General features: G+C 21.8%; 7 protein-coding genes across 7 annotated transcripts; 6 read left to right on the top strand and 1 right to left on the bottom strand. All coding sequences in view use genetic code 6, as the record gives it.

The window, feature by feature from the left end:
• Positions 1-611: 611 nt before the first annotated feature.
• TTHERM_00437770 (MFS transporter) lies at positions 612-3,865 on the top strand (the record flags this gene model as incomplete). The annotated part of the gene is made up of 6 exons (XM_001017773.2): positions 612-870; positions 1,001-1,376; positions 2,278-2,525; positions 2,623-2,805; positions 3,292-3,538; positions 3,598-3,865. 6 exons carry the CDS (start codon positions 612-614, stop codon positions 3,863-3,865), a joined length of 1,581 nt encoding a protein of 526 aa, XP_001017773.2.
• An 868-nt stretch (positions 3,866-4,733) lies between these two features.
• TTHERM_00437780 (hypothetical protein) lies at positions 4,734-5,213 on the top strand (the record flags this gene model as incomplete). The annotated part of the gene is made up of 1 exon (XM_001017774.1): positions 4,734-5,213. The coding sequence occupies one exon, from the start codon at positions 4,734-4,736 to the stop codon at positions 5,211-5,213; it is 480 nt and encodes a 159-aa protein (XP_001017774.1).
• Positions 5,214-5,262: 49 nt separating this feature from the next.
• TTHERM_000437779 (hypothetical protein) lies at positions 5,263-5,610 on the bottom strand (the record flags this gene model as incomplete). Its single annotated transcript, XM_012798056.1, has 1 exon — positions 5,263-5,610. One exon carries the CDS (start codon positions 5,608-5,610, stop codon positions 5,263-5,265), a length of 348 nt encoding a protein of 115 aa, XP_012653510.1.
• A 3,553-nt stretch (positions 5,611-9,163) lies between these two features.
• TTHERM_00438790 (hypothetical protein) lies at positions 9,164-12,927 on the top strand (the record flags this gene model as incomplete). The annotated part of the gene is made up of 9 exons (XM_001017776.3): positions 9,164-9,358; positions 9,423-9,494; positions 9,554-9,780; positions 9,830-9,970; positions 10,038-10,122; positions 10,179-10,380; positions 10,439-11,960; positions 12,018-12,187; positions 12,311-12,927. 9 exons carry the CDS (start codon positions 9,164-9,166, stop codon positions 12,925-12,927), a joined length of 3,231 nt encoding a protein of 1,076 aa, XP_001017776.2.
• A 1,429-nt stretch (positions 12,928-14,356) lies between these two features.
• On the top strand, positions 14,357-15,211 carry TTHERM_00438800 (sterol desaturase; the record flags this gene model as incomplete). The annotated part of the gene is made up of 1 exon (XM_001017777.1): positions 14,357-15,211. The coding sequence occupies one exon, from the start codon at positions 14,357-14,359 to the stop codon at positions 15,209-15,211; it is 855 nt and encodes a 284-aa protein (XP_001017777.1).
• A 2,026-nt stretch (positions 15,212-17,237) lies between these two features.
• On the top strand, positions 17,238-18,110 carry TTHERM_00438810 (integral membrane protein DUF6 containing protein; the record flags this gene model as incomplete). Its single annotated transcript, XM_001017778.2, has 2 exons — positions 17,238-17,721; positions 17,911-18,110. 2 exons carry the CDS (start codon positions 17,238-17,240, stop codon positions 18,108-18,110), a joined length of 684 nt encoding a protein of 227 aa, XP_001017778.2.
• Positions 18,111-20,050: 1,940 nt separating this feature from the next.
• TTHERM_00438820 (Serine/Threonine kinase domain protein) lies at positions 20,051-23,977 on the top strand (the record flags this gene model as incomplete). The annotated part of the gene is made up of 6 exons (XM_001017779.2): positions 20,051-20,117; positions 20,243-20,662; positions 21,113-23,099; positions 23,249-23,535; positions 23,726-23,862; positions 23,945-23,977. The coding sequence occupies 6 exons, from the start codon at positions 20,051-20,053 to the stop codon at positions 23,975-23,977; spliced, it is 2,931 nt and encodes a 976-aa protein (XP_001017779.2).
• Positions 23,978-24,691: the final 714 nt, after the last annotated feature.

Genomic DNA, 24,691 nt, shown 5'->3' with positions numbered 1-24,691 from the left:
TTATTATTATTAAAAAATTATTTTATTGAATTATTTATTTATTTATTTATTTTTGCTGATTGGCATAAACCTTTAAAAATTAATTCACAGATTTTAATAAATGATTAACGGAAATTAAATAATTTAAATGAAAAAATTATTCAAAAGTTAAGTATCTTGAAAATGTTATTAAATTTGTAATACATTTTCTTTTTGCTTCTTTTAAACTTTTTGAATTGAATAACCAGTTTATTAACTTTGATCTTGTGGAATATATAGATTTTAACAATTATATCTAATAATAAAAAGTGTATTAATATTATAATATTTGTAAATACATCAATTATTCACTGCTATAATTTTTATATCAATTATAATAAGGCTCATTTAGAATATATTTGCTCATTCTACTATTCAAATATTTCTTATTGCTTTTAATTTTGCAACAAATTTATTAAAATACTTTACTTTACATATTTTTTTGAGGATAAACTTTAAAGAATTACTTTTTAGATTTGTTAAACTATGTAAATCTGGTTTTAGAAATATATCATCTAAATTATATTTATATATATAAGATCTAAATATTCTAAGGTTATTTAATTTGCTAAGATAACTTGTTAAATAAATAAATGTCGTCTTTAGCTTAACCAGAAAATTTGAATTAAGTTGATTTTAATTAAAATTTGAATGATAAAAAAGGTAGTTTTACGATAGAAGATACTCATAAAACCATAGAACGGTATTTGAAAAGTGCTGGTGGATTTAATAGATACTAAAAATATATACTTTTTTTCTTTGTTTTGATCTTAATTGAAATATCAATGCTTATGCTTAGCGCTACTTTTATTTACCTTCCTCCTAAATTTTTATGCTAAAGCAATCCTGATAGTAATATTATAGCAATAAAATATATTAAAAGTTTAGCTTTAAACCAGAACTTATAAAAAATCTTATTGCTTTTTTAAATTAAAAAAATACATATAAAATGCTTTATGTTGTTTTAATTATAAAAAAATAGATCCCTAAAACGAAATATGCGATGAAAATGATGGTGGCTGCGATAAATAAATCTTGGATCCTGATTAAAAAAGTACTTATTCAATATAGTTTGACATGTATTGTAATAATTCTAATATAAGAGACTTGGCTTGCTCTATGCTTTTTGTAGGAAGCATTTTTGGCAACATTTTATTAGGTATTGCGGGAGATATATATGGACGTAAATTGGTTTTACAGATTTCGTGGTTTATATCAAGCATGTGCACAATTGGAATTGCGTTTACCTACAGCTAAATTGTATTAATTATTATGAATTTTATAGTTGGTTTCTTTTCTTGGCCAGTTCTGAATCTACTTTTGTTACTGCTAAATGAAGAAACATCAGAATAATACAGGTACATTCACATAATTTGATTTTGTTTTCAATTTTTATATTGGATGTTATTACTTACATTGATATCTAAATATTATAAGATTAGTAAATTTGAAATAAATACTAAACGAAAGATTATTAATTTACACTTAACTCAATAAATATTAAAAGATTCTGACAAAATTACAGATTCTAAAATCTAATATTCATAATAATAATATTGTTGGCTAATATATTATTTTGAAAAAATAATGTAAAATAAATAAATAAATAAATAATTTTTATTCAATGATTGATTTTAAAGTTAGTATGAAATCTTAAAAATAAAAATTCATCAACTCGATTGATTGAGTGATAATTAATTAGATATTTTAATAGAAGAAAAATCTTTAATTTCTACTTTAAAGAAAAAATAGTAAATTAAAATGTCTTTTGTATTGAAAAAAGAAATAGAAAATTGTATTTAATATTGTTAAATCTTAGATGAAATTAGGATTTTTAAAATACATTTTTTATTGAATAATAAACAAATAAATCAAAGACATTCAAAAAACATATTTAACTTGACAAATTATGCAATTTTTAAAATGAGTTAAAATATAAAAGTATTTTTAGCAAAACGATTAGTTTAATAGCTTATTTTTATTTAAATTTCTATTTTTCTTCAACTTTTATTTGACTTGGAATAAAATTGTTCAGATATACTTTTTATAATTTGTTTTCATTTTTATTTTTACTGCGAATTCATATATTAACAATAATATCTGCTTAAAATAACCACAGACATGTAAAATGAAAAAAAAAAAAATAATTAAAAATGAATGATACTCGCTTGAATTTGAAATAATTAAAAGCAGTTTTTAAAGTTTTCAAATTAAACTCGTTTGCTTGAAATTAATTTATGAAGTTTTAAATTTTTTAAGGTAGATGGCGAGTTTGATGTTGATGATAGCTTGGGCAATTGGAGAAATCTTGCTCTCACCAATTGCATATCTTATTTAGGATTTCAGAAATATGATAATCTTTTGGATCATGATTCCTTCTTTAGTTCTAAATATACCTTTAATATTCGTTATTGAATCACCTAGTTATTATATTTCAAGGAATAATATAGACAGTGCTATACTTTCCCTTAAGAAGATTTCAAAATTCAATAAAAAAGAGCTAATAAGTAATTTAAAATTAATAATTAATTATCTGGGAATCACAAAATATATTTTGGCTCTTATTATTAATAAACTAATTTCAATTCTATCAAAATCTAAAAGTTTCAGAAACATTTTTGGGAGATGATTTTGAGAATGAAAAAAAGCCTGAAGATAACTTACTTTTTAATTTTCTGGCATTATTCAAGTACAAATCTCTTAGAAAGATCACTGTAGCTTCATGTACAGTTATGATGACTATTCAAGTCTTCTACTTCGGCTGTTAATTCGCTCTTTCTGGAATCGGTATTTCAATTTTAATTATATCTTATAAAAATATCTCAAAGTCTATCAATTTACCCTTAATCAATAATGTTACTTGAATCTTTGTAACAAATTATAATTTTAATATTGAAAAGTATGTGCAGCCTAAAAAAGTGTATATTTAACTCATTTATTTGATAATTAAAATTATTTACAAAATAGACACAAATAAATACTCTTCATTCAAATAGTGTATTATTCACTATTATTTTGCTATAAAAGTGACCTCTAATTTTAGCAAATATTCTTCGCTAACTTTAAATTAAAATTTTTAAACGTTTTTATGAATAACATTTCAATTGAGTTACACATTTAGTTTAAAAATTGGCTATTAAAATAAAAGTTTTTATTTCAAACAATTTTATTGATTAAATTTAGTTTCTGTAATTTTAAAATGAGCTACTATTTTTATTTGTAACAAATTATGTAAATTTACGTGAAAGTATTTAATTATTCTAATCTTAATAGGTTATGACTTGTATTTGAATCAGCTAGTAGCTGGAACGGGAGAACTAATTACTTTAATTATAAGTAACTTTATAATACCGAAATTCTTAAGAAAAAGAAGTATTATTATAGCAACTTTTTTGTCTATCTTAATTTGCTTGAGCTATTCGATTGTAAAAAATAACGAAACATAAACAGCCTTTATTGGTCTTTTAAGAGTTTCTAATATATTCTAGCTTGGTATATTCTAAGTTTATATTCCTGAACTGTAAAAACAAATATTTTATTACTTCATATTCATCATTCATTTTTTATTCACAAAAACAGATATCCTACATAAGTAAGATCAGTAGGAGCTGGTATTATTTTTGGCTTGGGCAACTTCGGAAGTGTAGTCGCTCCATATGTTGTTTCAAAGGCTGATTCAATAGGCTTAGGATAAATGGTATTTGTAGGAATAATTGGAGTTTTGGGTCTGGTAGCATCTATATTTTTAAGAGAGACATTTAATAAACCTCTATAAGATTAAATAGAGGAGCTTAAAACTAAAGAATAGACAGAAGAGCCTTACAGCAGTGCTGAATCCGAATAGTGAACGAATTTAGAATTCTTAGAATGATAAAATAGTTTATCAATATAAATTAGCAAGTTATAAAAACATAATATAAATAACTTTAATTAAAATTAGTGTAAAAAAAAATTATATTTAGAGTAATTAAATCAATTCGGAAATTTCAAATTTTTAATTTACAATTAAAAAATTTTTAAAAAATAAATTCCAATATTTCTAATTATCTATCTACATCATTTGATATATTTTTTTACTATCAAAACTAAATTAGAAAATAATTTCTAGATACAAAATTGAATTTTCTACCTAAATTATAGATTGGATTAGCAGATTAAATTACGTCTGCTAATTAAATGTTAATTACAAGACTGAATTTGTTGATTACAAGTTTTAAATGACACAAAAAAATAGAAACCAGAGATTTACTTATCAGTAATAATTTACTTATTAGTGATGCAAATAGATATAGATATTTTGATTAGTATCAACAACTAATTATCGCATATTCAAGTACATGGATAAATTTTATCAGATCATTTAAAATGTTTATGCTTGTAATATAAGTATTTGCTGTAAATTTCACCTCCCCACAATTTTTTTTTTCTATTTGTTTATCAATAAATAAATAACATTAACCCTCAAATATTTTAATTATCTTTAATCAGTAATGCAATGATCACTCTATATATCTATTTATCTATCTATCTATCTACTTATTATTTATCAACTCTTATCTTGAATTAATCAAAATTTAATAATTAATTTCTTTAAAATAGAACATCAAAGAATTAAAAAAAAGACAAAAGACAATTTCACCTAAAGACATATTTACATTCCTTAAAGCTCACAGCAAATAAGGATAGATTCATAATAAATAGAAAAGATATAATATATGCCAATCACTAAGTACATAGTTTCTGATCAAATGAATCAAACAGATCAAAAATGTAACAACAATTCAAAAAAATAAAAGTCTAAAAAGGCTGAAATACCATCTTTCCCTCAATAAGTAATGAATCTCCTAAGCGATCCAGATCCTCTTCCAATCACTGATGATATAGTTGATTGCCTTGAAAAAAAAATCACTCAATGGCTAGATGCCAACAATATAATATAGGTAAATCCCATAGAAAAATAATATGAGTATTACAAAGAAAGAAAAATGGGTATAATTAGTCTTAAATAGAGGAATTCCTCACCAAATGACAATGCCAAAAACGCTATAGCTTTTTCTAGATAAACAGAAGAAGAAATTAATACTTCTCTCAAACATCCTTCTCCAGTCACTTTAAGCTTAGGAAAAAACAACTTACTAATGAACAGAAAAACAAGGGCTAACACAATTAAGCTTGTCAATAAAGAAAATATGTGATATACTTCTAAGTTACTGCATAAATACATAAATACCTATGACTATAAATTCAAATAGTTTAAACTAAATTTTAGAAGATAAATGCTAAGTTATTATGCTATTTTAAATTAATATTCTCTTTTTCTTTGATTGGTTATCTTTTACTTAATAACTAGTTAACTAAAGTAGTATTAATCCTTTAATTTGCAATTAGATCACCAACTAAACAAACAAACAAATAAAAAAATTACTATTAATCTTCTCTCTTATTCCATGGATATAATTTCTTTATCACAAAAATTAAATAACGAGATGATTCATAAATTAATTCAAAGCTTATTCTACCTTTAAAATTTAATTAAATATTGAAGCTGCAGGTAAAAATTAATTAAAAACAAATATTTATAATACATATCATAATAATCACATAAATGACTAATGATGATTATGAGCTATTACCATTTACTCTTTCATAATTTACTACCAAACAAACTAATCGTCAACTAAAATTGCAAAATTACCTTACGATATCTTAAAAATTTTCTCACATATAATAATATGTAAATAATTAATAGTTTAATAAATATAAATAATTACTTCAACAACACCTAAAAGTTATATAGATAATTCTAATTTATTTGTCCTAAATGTATATCTTTATCCTTATATATAACTAAAAAAATGAAATATTAATTGCTTAAATAGTAAGAAAGTAAGCAAGCAAATTACTTAATTAATTAATCATGCCTGTATTTTTTATTTAATATCAACTTACTTTATATTATCTCTCATCTTCATTAATTTGCCATAACAATAGAAATTTCTAAAATAAAATACAAGCTCAAATAAATAAAAAATAAAAGAGCTTACTTTTTTGTAAGAATTAATAAATATTTAATTTAATTTGTGAATATAAATCAATCTATTACATCTTTTTTTTGTTAGATTACATTATTTCCATAAATTTATAAACAAATTTAAAAAAAAGAATATCATTACGTATTATTGATTTGCTTAACTCACTTAAATTTATAATTGTAAGTAAAATAGCCATAAAATTAAATTGATGATGATAAGGATAAAAGTACTTTAAAATTACATTAAAAATTTATTAATAAATTACTTATTTGAGCATTAGCTTAAAACTAATTCTGGTCAGATATTTCATTTTTACCATAAAAGTTAATTATTTAAAAGATGCATAATAATATATTTTTAAAAATTCCTAAATATTACCCAAGAAAGGTAAAGTAATTAATTCAATTTAATCTTAAAATACTTTGCTTTCGATTTAGCTCATTTCTTGAATCCTTACATCATTATATTTATATCCTTAATTATTAATCTCCAAAAGATAAATAAGAACGTTCTAAGCTATTCTAAATATTACAAAATAAAATATTAACAATTTCAATAATTCTATTCAAAACTAATTTTTAAAAGTAATTTATTTAAATCTATTTTAAAAACTAATTTTAAATTAAAATAAATACTAAAATTTAATAATTGAAATCAATTAAGTGAGTAAAATCTATAAATTATGCAAAAAAAATAATTTTTAGAATTAACAATTATTTATTTATGTTTTAAACGCTTGTAAATATATTTTTACATATTTATTAAAAATTTAGATCCAAAAGCACCCACTAAATTTATACAAGTTAGATTGTACTTTAAAACTTGAAAATAAAATTAATAGAATTAAATAAGAATTTTATGAATATTTATTTATGCTTTATGATATTCAAAAATATTATAACAATTAGAAATTAAAAAATATCTATAGTATTTCATATTTTTTAAATAACTGTGAGTAAATCTAGAAAAATTTTAATAAAAATGGCTACTTGGTTTTCTATAAAAATCATACATATTCTAAATACCTAATTAAAATAGCTAAACTAAATAACCTTTTACAAATATATTCCTTTGATTTAAAGAAGTTGGTTAATTATTTTTGATGCTTTTTCAAGCTGATTTCAATTATTTTTATTTGTTTACTTTAAGATTCTTTGATTAGTTATTTTATTTTATCTTTTTATGACTAGCTAAATATTCTATTGAATATATATTTATCAAAATTTTTATCCCTAAAAATATTATTTAAAACAGAAATATGAAATTTTAATTTTCTTTTTGAAATCTATTTTAGTCATTTAATAATATTTAACTTTTGAAATCAAAATAATATTTTACGATAAGTATCTTCTTCAAAATTAATAGGTTTTTTTAGAGATAATATAATAATTTTGGTTTGATTTAAAGAAGATATATATAAAGAAGTACTCATTTACATTCACAAATACAAATATAAATTTTAAAAAACTATAAAGCTAGCAAGACAATTAATTGTTGAATAATAAAAAACCAATCTTAATATATCCTAAACCATCTCATTTTTAATTTAAAAACATAATTTAATATGTTTCATAAAATTTATTTCACAAAACTTAATAAATAAAGAAGTGACATTTTCATATTAATAAACAAAAATTCAGAATAGTAAATTTGTAATTTGATGCAAACTGAATTCCAATTTTGTTTGGTTTTTTATAATTTACTAAGTTACATATTTAAAAATTTATTAAAGATAATAAAATTATAAACCCTATTTAATTTAACTTTTATTTTCATATTTCAAAATCAGCTATTTATTATTATTTCAAAAATGTTTAATTCATCCTTCGAAATTTTTAATCATCTTTGATTGCTAATAAAAATAATTTACAAGCAAGTTTGTTAGAATTTTCATAAATATCTATCTTTTATGAGCCAATACTATTAATATTCATTAATTTTGTCATCAAAAAAAACTTTGAGCTATTTTTGATATTTTAAAAATTTAATCAAATTTAGTAACACAAATATTAATAAAAAATAAATTAATTCTATACATGCTTTAGTCTTATAAAAATTATATTTTGATGAATAAATCCAAATAAAATTAAAAAATATTAATCTAATTTTGAGTTATTTACATTTTAAAACTCTTAAAACTTAATAAATATTTTGACACCAAAATTCATTTTTATCTCTAAGAAATATCTTTTTCTATAAGATTTACTATTTATTATCATTATTAATTAAAAAAAACCTTTAATAATTAATCTTATTATCATAACACTAAATTGTAATTTTACATACTAAAATAAGTATTTTATCATTTAAAAAAAGCTTATAATTTAAATTTTAATTCAAGTTTAAATGTAGTTCCTTTATTAAGGAGGGAAGTTATTAATAAAAATTATTTTACTAATTCAAATTTTAGATGTTTTTTTATGAGAATAAATTAAATAAATCCTTTACCATTTAAATTAAGCTTAAATATTTTTAATATTTATTATTGATCATTTTAATTTTTTATGCCATTTTATATAAATTTTATTTATTAAAGTAGTAAAAATACAATTAGACAGTAGAAAAAACAAATTTTACAATATTTTTATGAAAAAGTAAAACAAATAAATAATTACTTTGAGGTTTAAAGATTTTTGTGTTTTTTTATAAAAACATTTTACCTGTTTAAAATAATGTAAAAATATTAATAAAATTGATAAATTTATTTTTAAATTTTTATTACTATAAAATAGATATTTAATAATAATCTTATTTTTTGACTAAAATCTAGTAAATATCAAAATTTAACTATTTTCTAACTCAAAAAAAAAATAAAAGAAATGAATTATTTAACACTCTTTCAATGATTTTAGTTATTTATGTTTATAAAAATAATAAATTTACTTAGGAATTATACAATTAAATTGAATAATAATATTCAAGTATTTTGCTAGTAAATTTATGATAAATTTCTTTTTTGTAGAAAGAGAAGTAAGTATAAGAAAAAGTTAAAAATCATTTAAATCTAATTATAAAATTAACAATTTTAAAATAAAATATAGGTAAAAGAATATAGATAAATACATTTATACATAAAGTGATAGATAGATATATAAATATAGATTTTATGTAAAATGAATCTAAAAATTGATAACCAATATTCATCGCCTTTTAAAGTAGTCAATGTAGATAGTAAAGGCTCTTAGTCATCTGGGCTTTAATTCAAAAACAGTTCATAAAATTAATCCTTATTCTAGATAACTTCAAGACTTCATACAACTTCAAGCAAGAATTAAAGCTTATAGCTGTTAAACAATTATTCGTTTGCAGTAAAAAAAATATTATATATTTTTTGAAAGAATTATCTAATAAATAATTTAAACAATTATAAAGGAAGTAAAGGATAGTTTAGATAAAGCTAAAAATGCTATAGATACGCTTCTTATAGATAAGCTAAATCTTTAAGTAAATTTATGATTATTTTTGTTATTATTAGTGAAATCAGATTAATTTTAAAACATTAGAATCAACTAGAGTTTTATGAGTGCAGTTAAGGAAACAATTATTTTGATAGATACAATTAAAATCAAAGAACTAATGCATAAAGCACTGGTAATGTGAATATTCAAGCAGCTTAGAATTATAAAATAAATATGGCTTAACTTTTAAATTAGCATAATATTGAATAGAATATAAATTGCAATCAGCATTAAATATCACCGAAAGCACTAAAAATTCAAGAGAATTTAGAGTAATTTTTGGATTTTTTCTTCTTAGTATTAAAAATAAGTATTAAATAGAATAAGCGAAGCTAACAAAGACTGCATTCCACAATTGACTTAGCCTTCTTCAATAACAAATAACTCTAATAGTAGTTATTAGGCACTATCTGAATTAATAGACAGCTTATAGAAATAGAATATTTAATATAGATCTTAATTGTAATTCTAACTTATTTTCTAAATAAAAGAAAATCAAAGATTCAACAATATTTTACCAAATAAATAGAAATAAATAAAAAGATTCTGAAGAGAAGTAATAAGCTATGAAAAAGGAAATCAACAGTTTAACGTCTTAATTAGCTTTGCTAAATGTAATATAAAAATATTTTTTATTATCTAAAATAAAATATTATTTAATATTATAAAGTTAAAAATGCAAAGTATGCAAGAATAAAAAACTAAATTAGACAAGAATCATAAAATCATGTCAAAAAAGAAAAACATAAAATAAAGCTGTAGTAATAGTGATAGTAGCAGCGAAGAAGATAGTTACTTTAGCAGCGATTAAAGCTAAAGCAATAGTAGAAGTAGTAGTAATAGCAGTATCACATCAAATACCAGCAAGGATAGTAATAAAACTAAAAAACGGATTATATTAAAAATTGAAACAATTAATTTAATTAAAAGATTCGAAGATAAATTTAGATAAAATGTAGGATCAAGATAGGGTCTAAGAAAAAAAAAGCAAGGAAGAACAAAAAGTAGAAATGCAGAAAAGAAATAATAAATAGCTAATTTAGTTATTTCTTAAAAATGTCAGAATGAACAAAGATTAACTTTTCTGTTTTAGACAGAAATTTAAAAATGAATCTGAATTCTATAATAAATTAGACAATAAAAAGTACAGCTACTTATTTTACAAAATGCTAGATTATCACAATTAAATAGTCTAGGAGTTTTAAAATAGAAATAATAATTTGCACCAAACAAATCACTACAAGTAAAATTCAATAGAGAGTGCTTAAAATTATATTTTAAGGTAGTAGCAACCTGATTAAGCTTAAAATAAACAAAATACTTAGCAATATAAAATAGACTATAATATGTTAAAATAATAAATACCTTATAGACATAGTACACAGTTGCAAAGTAGTTCAACAAAGTAAATTTTGTAATTACACTAAAAGAACAAATCAAATGACAGCTCTAACTATCCTTACACATCGCGACCAGTATCTTCAAATATTACAAAAAATCAGTATAGTTTTTTAGCAAATAATTAATCAAATCATAACTATTCAGATATCATGCAAGATTTAAATTTGTAGTCTACTAACACTCCTTTGGAGTAATCTTTGAATACTTAACACAATGGCTAAAATAAAGGAAGCTATTTGTTTTCCAAATTTAATTCTCAAGAATTACCAAGCTTGAAATAGATTACTCCTGATGTCAAAGATTACACAACTATGCCTTCGTATGAGAACACAAGTTTTAATCGAAATATATAAACAATTAAGAGCTAGCTTTAAACAATGACAAGCCCTTCCCATAAATAATCTACCTAATCAAATGGTACAATGAATAATTTTAACACGATAATGGACGATTTTGAATATGAAGAATCTCCAGAAACAGTTAAAAGATAAGCAGATAGCTTGAAGAAAATTGATAATTTTACTTTGAACAATCAAAGCTCTTCTCACGTTTATAATAACTAAAAAACACATAATGCAGAGAGAAACACTGTATTCTAAAATAAAAATATTTTTTTTGACAAAAATAACAGCAATAATTTAAACTAAAAACCCAAAACAAATAATTAAAATAGCAATTAAATAATTAACAATGGTAAATAGGATTAGATTAGAAATAATTAAGATCATTAAAACAAAATACTTTACTATGAAAATTATAATATATTTGAAGATAGATAAAATATGAAATAATAGAATCATGTTTAGAAATAACCACAATAATAATAATAATAATATATATAGAAATCCCACCTCTCTAAAATATACGAAGAATAGTTGTAACTTTCATAGCAATAAAGTGAATAGAAATTTACTCAATAATAGGATTAGAAGAATAATAATGATAAATAAAACTTACCTAAATATTAAAAAATGGAAGAATCAGATAGATACTATCAGGATTTTATTGAAGAGAAACACTCAAAACAACAAAATATCGAATATTTAAAAGAGTAAGAAAAAATTTATATTCAAAGTAAAATAAATTTAAATTTTTATTTTAAAAGTAGAGACAGACAAGAATTTTTACATGAGTAGGATTAAGATAAGTAACGTAATAAATAGATGACACCTCCTTAGAAAAAAGTGTTTAATCACTTATAGGCGGCACCTGAGCGATCTAGTAACTCAAGTGATAACAGAAAAAATTATTCTTAGAGTGCAAAATAAAAAAAAAATTGTATTAATTTTTCTTTATTTTGGATAAAAACAAACTGATTTATTTATTTATATTTCATTTTTAAAAAATAAACATTGTTGATAGTTTTTTTTATTTAAAAATTTATCTTTGTTATTAATATAGTAAGACCTCCTTTGAATGAAGAAAGTAGTTCTAAAGTTAATGTGCCTTCATTAGATTTGGAGAGTGTAGAAAAGTGGAATTAAAGCGGATAGGATTCAAGCAGCAATAGAAATAGCAAATTTAAAGTATAAAAAGAAAAGTAATAAAAGCAAAATACACAAGCTAAATACAAAAAGCAGTAGTCAGCAAGCGATGCAAATACTTCTGATGGATGTGTCACACCTCAATCTTATACCAATATTCCAAGGACCTCGCATCCTGACAACATTTACTATGTGATGCCAAGCTTGAGAGAGAAGTACTTGATGAGAAAATCGTTATAGCTATCGAACAAAGATGAAAATAAATAACTCTCTGGATATCATACAGGGACAAACTAGGAAAAGAAAATACAAGACATAAACGGCCACTCAAGTAGTAACAACTCTAAATTTAACAATACATCAAATAAAGAGAAATCAGGGTCGACTGAATCGAATTAGTTTTCAGAAGGACGGTCAATTAAAGATTTTTCGATTGCTAACGATGTAAAAAAGAGGATTTTCGAAAATCAAAGCTAAGACTAGTTTAAATAAAACTCAATCCAACTCTATCAAAATAATCCTAATTAATACTGATAAATAAATTTAATTATTTATAATGCAATATATTTATTTTTAAAGCAATTTATTTATTTATCAAACAAAAAGCAATAAAAAAGCAGCAGCAAACGTTTCAATTCGAATATTTAAGGATGTGATTTATAATTACAAGTGAGTTTTACTTGCAAATTATCATTTTTTTAATATCTTGAGTTTCATTTTAAAATTTTTGAAAAAAATATGTAATCTTTTTGTGAAGATTTAGTCGATATAATTTGATTTTTTTTGATAATTTTTCTGTAAGCTAAAGAAAAAATATTTAAATATTTTCTGGGGAATTTTTTTTGTCGAATATCTTTTTTAATTTGTGGCTTTAACAAACAAAGTTTTAACAATCTGTAATTTACTTCATCTCAATTTTTATTTTACCTTCATACTCATTTTATTTTTAAATTCACTAATTATTAAAATACAATTTGCTCAATATAAGAAAATTGTGTTTTCCTATTTTAACTGCCATAGTATTCAAGCTATTCGAATCATTATCATCTATAAGCTATCTAATTCCTAAATTATTTTCATTTTTTCTAATTATACTTAATTTAGAAAAGTATTATATATCCTATATAAATGGCTTAAAATTTAAAAAAAATGAAATCTTCACAGCACATAATCATATATATTCTTTTATAAATGCTTAACTTTCACACAACATTAGTGTTACAAGTTTTCTATTATTTTTAATTAATGCTGATAATGCTACTCATACTCATAAATCAACTTAAAATATATAAATGTATTGATGACAATAGTTAGGTTTTTAGTAGTCTATTAAAAATTAAAACTATGAAGAATAGTGATAATATTATTAAAGGTGAAGAAAATAAACTATAAAAATTAATTATTTTTATTCAATTGCTACATCAAAAATAATGCAAAAAATGCCTAGAATTAAAAGTATGAAAAGTATTTATTTGAACTATTTTTGCATAATTTTCTTTGATAGATCTAGTTCTATTTGAAGTTTTAATGTAACCTTAGTTTTTCACATAATATTTACATTAATTTACAATAAATTAAATTCATTAATAAATGCTCAAACAATTTAAAAATTTAATTCGATTAAGGTTGTTTAAAGGGTGTTTATGCAAAGTGATGTCATTTATTTGTTTATGACAGTAATTTAAAATTTTCAAACAATCTTTTCTCCTTTGAATTAATAATATTAAACAAAATAAACAATATTTTTAAATAATATTATTAAACAAATTAACAAATCAATCAATTAAATGTTTCTGGGGAGAAAAATTTTATTTAATTTTATTTTTTTTTCAGTGAAGCAGCTGTTTTTGGAGCTTGATGCTCTTTAAATTCTGAAGTGATTATCTAGATTTACATATTATTTATAATATTATTTAATTTGATTAGCAAACAAAATTTAATTATCAAAAGTTTCTCAAAAGTAATGGGTTTTGTTATAACACCAAAAGTAGGTTTTATAATTGATCAATCTATAGTCTTTGGAGGTTTCGCCTTAGGCTTAATATCTAAAAATCCTTTATAATGGTATGAAGTTTTCTTTAAACTCTATATAGGTCTCAACCTTGTGCTTATGCCATTTGCTGGATTAGTGACATTATTCTGTAAAATATTTGGTAAGCGTATATAAGATCCTCCAAAACCCACTCAATATTTAAAAGAAATTTTTGAAACTACTCGCTGCTATTGGGTAGTCTCTCTTTTGGCAGCATGGCCTGTCTAAAGATATCTTAATGGTGAATTGACAGCTTATACCATGGATTTAAAAGAGAGTTTTGTAGGAGACTCTATCATTTTAAACACTCTGTTTATGGTATTTTTCTTCTTATTAGTTGACTTCCACACTTATTGGAAACATCGCCTTTTACATACTCGTACATTCTGGTATTTCCACAGAAATCACCACTCTTTCTTTGATCCTTCATGCTTTGCTTCTTTTGGAGTATCACCATTTGAATCTGTCCTTACTTTTGGTCCCTTATTATTTGATTAACTCGAAATAGCCAATCAATTTAAGCTCTGCACATGGCTTCATGGAAGTGTTATCCTTTTCTTTATAGTTTTAAATATTTACCTTCACTGTGGATACACATTTGACTTCATAGAAAATACTCTTCCAAAACTATTCATCAACACATCGGCCCACCATAACCTCCATCACTCAAAAACTAAAATTCACTTCAGTGAACTTTTGACTCTTTGGGATTACCTTATGAACACTGGAGCCACATTTTACAACAAACAAGAATTTTAATAAAAATTAGAAAAAGAAAAATCTTGAAATTTTAATCATAAATTATAGAAGTTTGTATAATTTATTTTTAATTGTCATTCATTATCATTTGATTAAAAAAATGTTACTTTAGCAATTATTTTTATGACATTTTTATTTAAATTCTTTATTATTTTAAGATAGATTTTGATTAATGATATTAAAATTTAAATAATTTTTTAATGAACTAAATAATTAATAAAAAGATTATATTTGTATAATTTTTATGAAACATATTTTTGAGAAGATTTTCTGACAAAATTTAATTAAAAAATAATATTTAATATTTATTTTTGATGATAAATTCCTTTCAATTAAATTATGAAATACAATAAATTTTATAATTTTAGAATTAAAATGATTGAATTAATTATAAATTTAATTTTTGTCAAAAAAATAAAATTATTTTTAACGGTTAAAATTTGTATTTTTTAAGAAGAATGTTCAAAAAAACAAAATCATTTATATTTTGCTTTACATAGGATGATATTTGTTTAATTACTAAAATTTTTATGCTTTACATAAATATTTTTTTTCAAAAAAACAGTTAAATTTTAATTATTTATTCTTAATTCTCTTGTTATTTTAAAAATATTTGCTCAATAAATGAAAAATTTTTATTTTAATCAAAATATCCAAATTAAACAAAATATTATTGATGTGTTTTCAATATTTTCAATTTAATTTTTACAGAGAGTGGAGCATGAATAAAATAATTAATTTTTTTTTAAACAAAAAGCATACTTTTTGGTATATTTTAAGATGTTTAATTACATAAGTAATTAATTAATAATTCATATTTTCCCCATTAAAAACAATAAAAATGTCTTTTATTTATGCTCTAATAATCCTCACTATAACTTCTACTAATTACAAAAGAATAATTTTAATTTTTAATTTATTATTTTTATTGAATTTTAATACATGAAATTCTCAAAAACTATTTCAAGATATAATAAAGAATATTTTCATTATTTATTAATTTATTTATGATGAAATTTAAAAATACACATATTTGCTATAAAACATGTCTATATTTTAATTAAATAATAAGCATAAATTTTTAAAACTAAAAATGTTAATTTAATCTTTCAAACTACATTTTAAAAATTCTCTCTATTAAATTAAAACATAATAATGATTTTATTTGATTAAAGATAATTCATTTTTACTTTTTTTATTATTTTATTCTTACATTATTGAAATAGAATATTGAATTATAATATCATTTTTTGTAGGCTTTATATATTTGTAAAAATTTATTTCTTTGTTTGTTGACTTTGATTGATTTTGAAAAATAAATACAAAATTCAATTTAATGGAAAAGCAAAAAAATAAATTAATTAATTTACACATCTAAATACTTGATTAGCATAAAAATGTGTAGCCAGATAAAAAATGAAAGACACTTGGAAACAATATATCTAAATATGTAATAGTTTACTCTAAATTTTAATCTGTAGATTTAAATAAAAATGATTTATCAACACTCAATATATTTAATTTTATACTTTTAGCGTATTATGCATTTAAGATTTATGGTTATTCTACTAACTTTTAATGCAAAAAAATAGCATGATATATTTTTAAGTAATCTAAATTTAGTTAAATAATTTATTTGATATATGAAATAATTAATGTTGAAATTGTTATTCCCTATTTTAACTATTTATTTTGAAAGAATATTTATTATGAAAAAAACAATGGTTTATATTAAGTATTTATTTATTTATTTTTATACAAGCGATAAATTTACAAATTAGATTTATTGATATCTTTTTTAATTAAACCTTTTTAGTTTACATTAAATATAAATATACAAATAATTAATTTGGTTGATTTTGCATGTGCCTGGACCTTTTGTGAAAAACTTTAAATTAACTACTGAAATGTTATAATTAATTCAATCATAAATATTTCTTAAATTTAATAAATTTTTTCAATATAAAAAAAGCTAATGATACAGAATTTATTTTTATCTTTTGCTTAAATAAGTTAAAAGATTTTAAACTAAGAGTAGCAGAAAGGCAGGAAAATGGCAATTCTTTATGCAATTGCTGGAAATGTATTCTTTATTGTTATGTTTACTTGTGTAGGATTGATGAGAAAGGGATATTCTACTTTTTAGATTATTTAAGGGAGAATGTGCATTGGAATTATATTAAATTACCTATTTTGCTATATCCAAAATATTCCTATTTTCCCTAAAAATTATACAGAGCTCAAATTAATGGCACTAAGAGGAATTCTAGGGGCAATTGTCATGCTTTTAGCATTCACGAGTTATAAACTGCTAACTTTATCTGATGCAGTCGTAGTTACAAATACAACTCCTCTTTTCACATGCTTTTTATCAGTCCCTTATCTAGGAGAAAAATTAACTAAAAAACAAATATTTTATAGTCTATTAAGCTTCATAGGAATTGTATTAGTAGTAAGACCAGCTTTTTTGTTTAATTCTAAGACTGTTGAAATCGAAGGAAGAAATCAACTTTTAGGTTGTTTATTAGGCTTGCTAAGTAGTTTTTTTATGTCTTTTGTATTGGTTATATAAAGAAAAGTGCAGTTCTAAATGAAAATTAATAATGCTTAGCTTCTTATGTTCAGTCATTATATTACACCCTTATTTAGCGGTTTAGCATAGTTATAAAGTCCGTTTAATGAATTTAAAGTGAACCAATTCTATTTTATTTTGATAACTATCATAGGTCTAAGTGGGTTCATTGCCTAGATGTTTTAGTCTCGCTCTTATACTCTAGAATAAGCCTCTATAATTACTCCTTTATCTTACACTTAGGTTATCATGTCATTTTTTGTTGATATTTTCCTTTTTAATGAATAAATTTATCTAACTAGCTTAATAGGATCATTTTTAGTTATTTTTGGAAGCATTGCTATCCTAGTATGAGTTTTCAATAAATTACCTACTAAAATCTAATAATTCGATCACCCATTATAAAAAATTTTAACTAAAATAAATAGATGAATATTTAATTATAAAATAATTATTAACAAAATATATATTAAATTCTTTTAATTATTGGAGATTTATTTGCTTTATTACTTCAATATTAAATTTAAATTTTGCATATGAGAGTAAATATTAATTCTATCTTTTTTTTGTATTTTTTATAAATAGATTTCTATTTGTATCAATTATAAAAAATATGTAAATAAATAAATATTTATCTTATTAAATCAAAATAATATTTTTTTTAAATTAAAAAAATAATCCTATAAAATTTATTTCTTAATCTTCTAAATTTTACTTATTTTATTATTTTAAAGATAATCAGTAATAAAGAAAAATGTTTATAAAAAACAAGATTTATTTAGTATATTTATGTATTTTTGATATATAAATCTACCATAATCTTTCAAAATTTTGTTTTTTATTAAAAATATGTTTTGCAAATTGATAAAAAATAATTTGCTTAAAAATTGATATAATAAATGATTAGGCAAAATGCTTAGTTTATTGATGTTGTAACATTATATCTAATAAAAAAACTAAAGGTATATATTTATTCTTTAAAGAAAAAGAAAAGTTGATGGTTTAATTAACCACTTTAATCTTTTTAAAAAGCATAAAGAAATTATATTTTTAGGATTAGAATTAACTTTTAAAATACTAACTACAAAAGTATTTATGAATCATAAAACTTAAAATTGATTAAAAATAAATTTTTATGTGAGATTGTTTTCGAATTTAAGATAGATAAAAAATAATTTTAGTATTTTGATACAAATTTATAAATAAATATTTTTTTAATTTATTATTAAAAAGATTCGTTTTATTGAATAAAATAATTATTTAATAAATATAAATTTTTTAATGAGTTTGAATTGTATTGTATTGTATTGCTTTATTTTGTTTATTATAAATTTATATTTTACTCTCTTGTGTAAAGAAATAACTTTAATATTAAAATTATTGAAAAAAAGAAAAATGATCTAATTTAGAATAAAAAATTACGTTTTTTAATGATTTAATTAATTAATTTTTAGGGAATTTTAACATAATTATTTTTAGCTTTTAAAATTTGCATTTTATTTATTTAGAAATATCAAAAAATTGGCAAATATGATAAATACAAAGAAAAAGAAGTAATTAAAGAAATATTTACAATTAAAGTAATCAATATATGAGGGTGTAAGTGGATTGTAATATCTCTTTATTTGTTTATTTTGATATACTAAAAGAAAAATTAGTTAATAAATTTGAAAGGTTGCAAATAATTTATTAGTTTTTGAGAATAAAAAAGGTTGGTAAATAATTTATTTCTTAATTAATCAAATTAGTTTATAATAAAATAAATTAAACTAATGATAAAGAATTAACAACTAAATAATTTGATTTCTTAGATGTATGAATGATAAAATTTGTAGAGCATTATTAAATCACTTATTTAATTTAGAATATCAGGTAATTGATACATGATAATTATGGACTAATCAAAGAAATTACATTCAATAAGGCTATCAAAATTAATTTAAGGTTAACTTAATATGAATGAAAATAATTATGATAATTGTATTACATAATTACTTGCCTTAATATATTAATTATAAGTACATAATTACAATTAAATATATTTATCAATACTTGTAATAATTTTTACTTATTAGAAGAAATAAATAGAAGGATAAAAGCTACTTCTAATTTAATTATATTGTAATACAACTTTACTTAAGTCTTTTCAAAGCAAAGTATCTTCTCCATACTTTTGTAAGGATACTGCCAATAAATTTGAAATTGCCATACAATATTCAGCAATAATAAGTAAGCATAACACTGACGAGTTTTGAAAAATTAAAAGTTGGTTGATTTTTCTATTTATTCGACTCATGCTTACAAGATATGAATCTCCAATTCAAACTTTGAGATACTAAACTAAAATCAACAATCATTAAGGTAAGCCTTTGCTTTTTACTAGCATTGATTATTGGAAAATGAAATACATACAACTAGAATCAAAATATTTTTCAATAAAAACTTTGTTTAGATAGTTAAAATAATACATTTTATCTTTGAATTAGGAGCTAGAGATAACTCAGATCAGCAAATCCTCTATCAAATAACTATGAATGACTACAAGATGACTTCGAGGTCTAATTCAATTAGGTATTAAAATGCTCCTCTAATAGAGGAGGAATAAGCAGGGAAAATGAGTTATAAATGGAACTCAGATAAAAAAACTTAATAAGGAAGTTAAACTGGCTAAAGCTAGCTGCAATCATTGAAAAAGGGAAGCTCTTTGGAGAGATTAAATGAATTAATATCAAATAAATAAAACACATCTAATTCAAGAATACCAAGCAGTAACACAGTTATAAACACTTTAAATTGTGACAGCAATAACTCTAACACTGCTAGAAACGAAAATTATGTAACAGATCGATAGAAAAGTTTAAAAAAGATCCAAAAAGACCTCTCTTCTTTATTTAACAAAACATAAAGTAATGTGATTATTTTGATCGATAAATTTTGATAAAGGCGTTAGTTAGTTAGATTATCTATTAATATAGTTAATTTTTTACTTATTAAAAACTTATTCCTCTTAATCAATGTATTTTACTAGCGCAGAAGTCTAAATTATATTTTTTTCAACAATAATTGTGAAAAATATTTGCTTTGAAAGAAAAAAAATCAAATACTATGATTAGAAAGTATTTTTTAATGAGAAGTTAGAAAAATAGAAAAAACATGTTCATTAATACTTATTTTACTATTTTTTTTATAAGAAATATTATTTTAAATGTTTTAAATTCAAAATAAAAGCAATAATTAATTAACAAAAAATTAATCTTTTAATATTTTTGACTACCATCGAACCATATTAAATTAAAATCACAATAAACTTATAACATTTTATTTTTTTTAATTTTATAATTAAAAATTATTTAAAGTAAATAATAGTGCTAGTAAATAGAAATTGATAGTTGTGGGAAAAGTAAAAACCGAAATAGATAATAATTCTCTTGAAGATGCAAAATATTAAAGAATGCACTCAGAAAATAAATAGTCTAATCCAAACTCCTTAAAAAGTAAATACAATGCCTTATTAGATGTAATTGGGAAAGAAAAAAATTAAAACTTATAATCATAAATAAACCCTGCTTATAAGCTCGATTATGAAACTGTTAGAAATTATAAATCTGAAAAAAGTGATTTAAGAAGACAGGTAGAGGGAATGGTGGATAAGATATAAAGAAAGCTGAAAGAAGAGGAAAATAAAATTCAATATATGCAGCAATAAACTTTTTAAAAGAATACTAGCACTAATTTTGGTAATAGATATTAACAGTTTTTGATGTAGAGAATTAATAAAGATATACGCTAAACTTAAGCTTCAAATAATAATAGTAATAACATGGGCATGAGTAAAGCTGGAACTTATGATTCGTAAAGGAGAGAAGATTTTAAAATTAAAGAAAATCAAGGAAATAACTCAAATATAAATGGAAATGTAACTGCATATGGAGTTACTTTGAAATAAAAGGAAAACATGATTAGTAAAAAGACTGAATAATTCTTTTATAACACGAATAATTAAATTATCAATAATCCAAAATAAGAAAGCAGTACTTGTATGGAAACTAGCGTAGGATTAAACCTTTAGAATAATAATATATAGAACTCAAAAGCTCTGGGGAATATTTAAAATGTTAAAACTGCTTAAGATATCAACTATAGCAAGGAAGAAGTTCCAAATATATTTAGAGTTAGAAAAATCAAGTAAAATAATTTAGTAGAAACTGCAAATAGATTAAATTTTGCAGGTACTCTCGAAGATTTAGGAGATGTTGCCTATTTATAAGATGATCCAGAATCTATATAATAACTTGATAAATTTGATGAAAATAAATTTCAGAGAAATAATGATGAAATATTAAGAGTCGGTCTCGATAAAAGATATTCTCCTAAACGCGTAGCTATGCCAATAAATTAAAATATGAAGAATAACATAAGTGGAGGTTTAAATAATAGTAATAATAATTACAACTAGAAGGGATTTTATACTGCAAATCCTGCAGCACTATTCAATTAAACTACTAACAATTTTTCAAATGGTATTTATATTAATAGTAATTAGAATATTGTCTTAAATTCATCTAGCTAGCCTAATTTAACTAGTAGTGGAGCCTTAAATAGTAAGCATTTGCAAAGGACAGTAAACTAAATGGATTAGTTAGAAAGAATTGTTTATAAATTAAGAGGGCAGTAATAAGATATGATTCGAAGTAGCAGTAATCCTAATACTAGGTTTTAAATAAATAAAAATAAAGAAATAAATAGAGTAAATTCAGAAAAAAGCTTAAGATAGAAAGAGCTAAGCAGGACAAATTAGACTATAACAGAGAAAGATGAGTCAAAAAATAGCAATATGAATGATACCAGTAATCCTCAAAACGTATTGTTTAGGCCTTTTACAACCTAAAATATGAATTTCGCTAAATTTAAAAACTTCAAAACTCCAACCATTACAAGTAGCAAAGAGCAAAGCACAACAATAGATGGGATTATTGGGAGTAGCAGCTCATTTAAAGGTACACTAAATAATCTAGATAGATTTGAAATAGGCTAAGTGATAGGATAGGGAAGCTATGCAGTTGTTCGTAAAGCTAAAGATGTTTTAACAGATAAAATAGTTGCTATCAAGATATATGACAAATTTCGATTGATTGATCCTCAAAAGAGAAATAATGTAAAGCGCGAAATGCACATCTTATAAAAGCTAGAGCATAAAAATATAATATAATTGCTCATGACTGTTGATACTAGAACTACTGTGAATTTAGTTATGGAGTATGTAAGCAGTCTTTCTTTAAGGCATTTCCTCAAATCAAAGCCGAACCACCGTCTCCCAGAATCAGAAGCAAAGACCATTTTTAGGTAATTAAAATAAACTTTTGATTAAATAATAATTATCTATTTTTAGGAAAGAATGAATTAAGATTCCTATTTTGTTTGTGTTTAGGAGTCTAAAATTTATCAGATTAAAATCACTATTTTGATAATTTATTTCTTAATATTTATTTTAGATAAATTTTAAATGCTGTTAATTATTGCCATCAAAACGATGTAATTCACAGAGATTTGAAGCTGGAGAATATTTTGATTTCTGAAGAAACAAATGAAATCAAGTTAATAGATTTTGGATTTTCTATATAAGCACCTAATGATAAAAAGCTAAATATGTTTTGCGGGACTGCTTCTTACATGTCACCGGAACTAGTTTAGCAATAGGATTACTATGGAAAACCAACTGATGTTTGGGCACTTGGAGTCCTTCTTTTTGTTTTACTTTAGGGTCGCTTCCCTTTTAAAGGTAAGATATTTTCTTTCAATATTAGAAATTCTTTGATTAAATTTGGTTAATTGTTTTGATTTTTTATTTATTCTTTGGATATTTATTTGAAAAATTTTAGATTTGAAAGCTATTAAAAGTTGTAACCTAACTTTAATTATTTATTTATCAACTACAATCTAAAATTTACACTTACCCTAACTATAACAAGGTAAAGATGACAACGAGCTATTCAAGAAAATATGCAAAAATGAATATAAAATAAGTAGTGATGTAAGCTTAGGCGCACAAAACCTGATAAAAACAATCATGAAAATTAATCCACTCGAAAGGCCGACTACTAAATTTGTAAGAAAAATACAAATTTTATTTAACATCTAAAATTTTTGTTATCAATTAAAGATTAAATATTCTTTTACTAATTTATTAGATTTTAAAAGACAGTTGGCTGAATGCTCCTTGATAAATTAGTTTACATTTCAAAAATGCTCACTTCAACTGTACAAAAAGCTTAACATTTTTCTTCCAAAACAAAATTTTCCATTTCCTCTAATTTTTCAATTAATTTACTAAAAAGTAATAAAAAATATCTCCTTTGAAAGTATGATAATTTTTTCTACATTTTCTTTATCAAAAAAAAAAACAAAAAACTAAAACTTTAGCATTGTAAAATGATAATAAATTTTGCTATTCCAAACATAATAATTTGTAATTAAACTTATATTTATAACAATAAAAAAAAATAAATATATGCATATGTATATATCTTAATTATATATTCGTATCTTACTTTTCATTTATCTCACCTTAAAAAAACTCTAGAAATTATTAAAGCTTACTTTAATTTATTGAATTTGTGGCTTAAAAACCACTAATTATGAATTGCTTGCTTGAAATATAATTATTTCTGTGGATTTAACAATAAAGTTTCCACTTGAAATTGAATTTTACATTCCCTTTTTATTAACTAAACAGATATGAATCTTTATTTTTCTTTATTTTAAAATACTAAGAAGTAATTCAATTCCTAAACAATACTTTAATTATTTATTAAAAATTTAGATTTTGAAAGGAAAAAAATTAATATCAAAGAAAAGCGTTTATATTAAATTATTAAGCAAAAAAGCACTCATACCAAATAGATTTTTTGGAGAATAAATAGCCTTAATAAATATAA

Source organism: Tetrahymena thermophila, assembly GCF_000189635.1.
Source record: "Tetrahymena thermophila SB210 genomic scaffold scf_8254607, whole genome shotgun sequence".
NCBI lineage: Eukaryota > Ciliophora > Oligohymenophorea > Hymenostomatida > Tetrahymenidae > Tetrahymena > Tetrahymena thermophila.
Note: the sequence above shows the minus strand (reverse complement) of the source record. Positions and strands in the feature narration are given on the sequence as shown.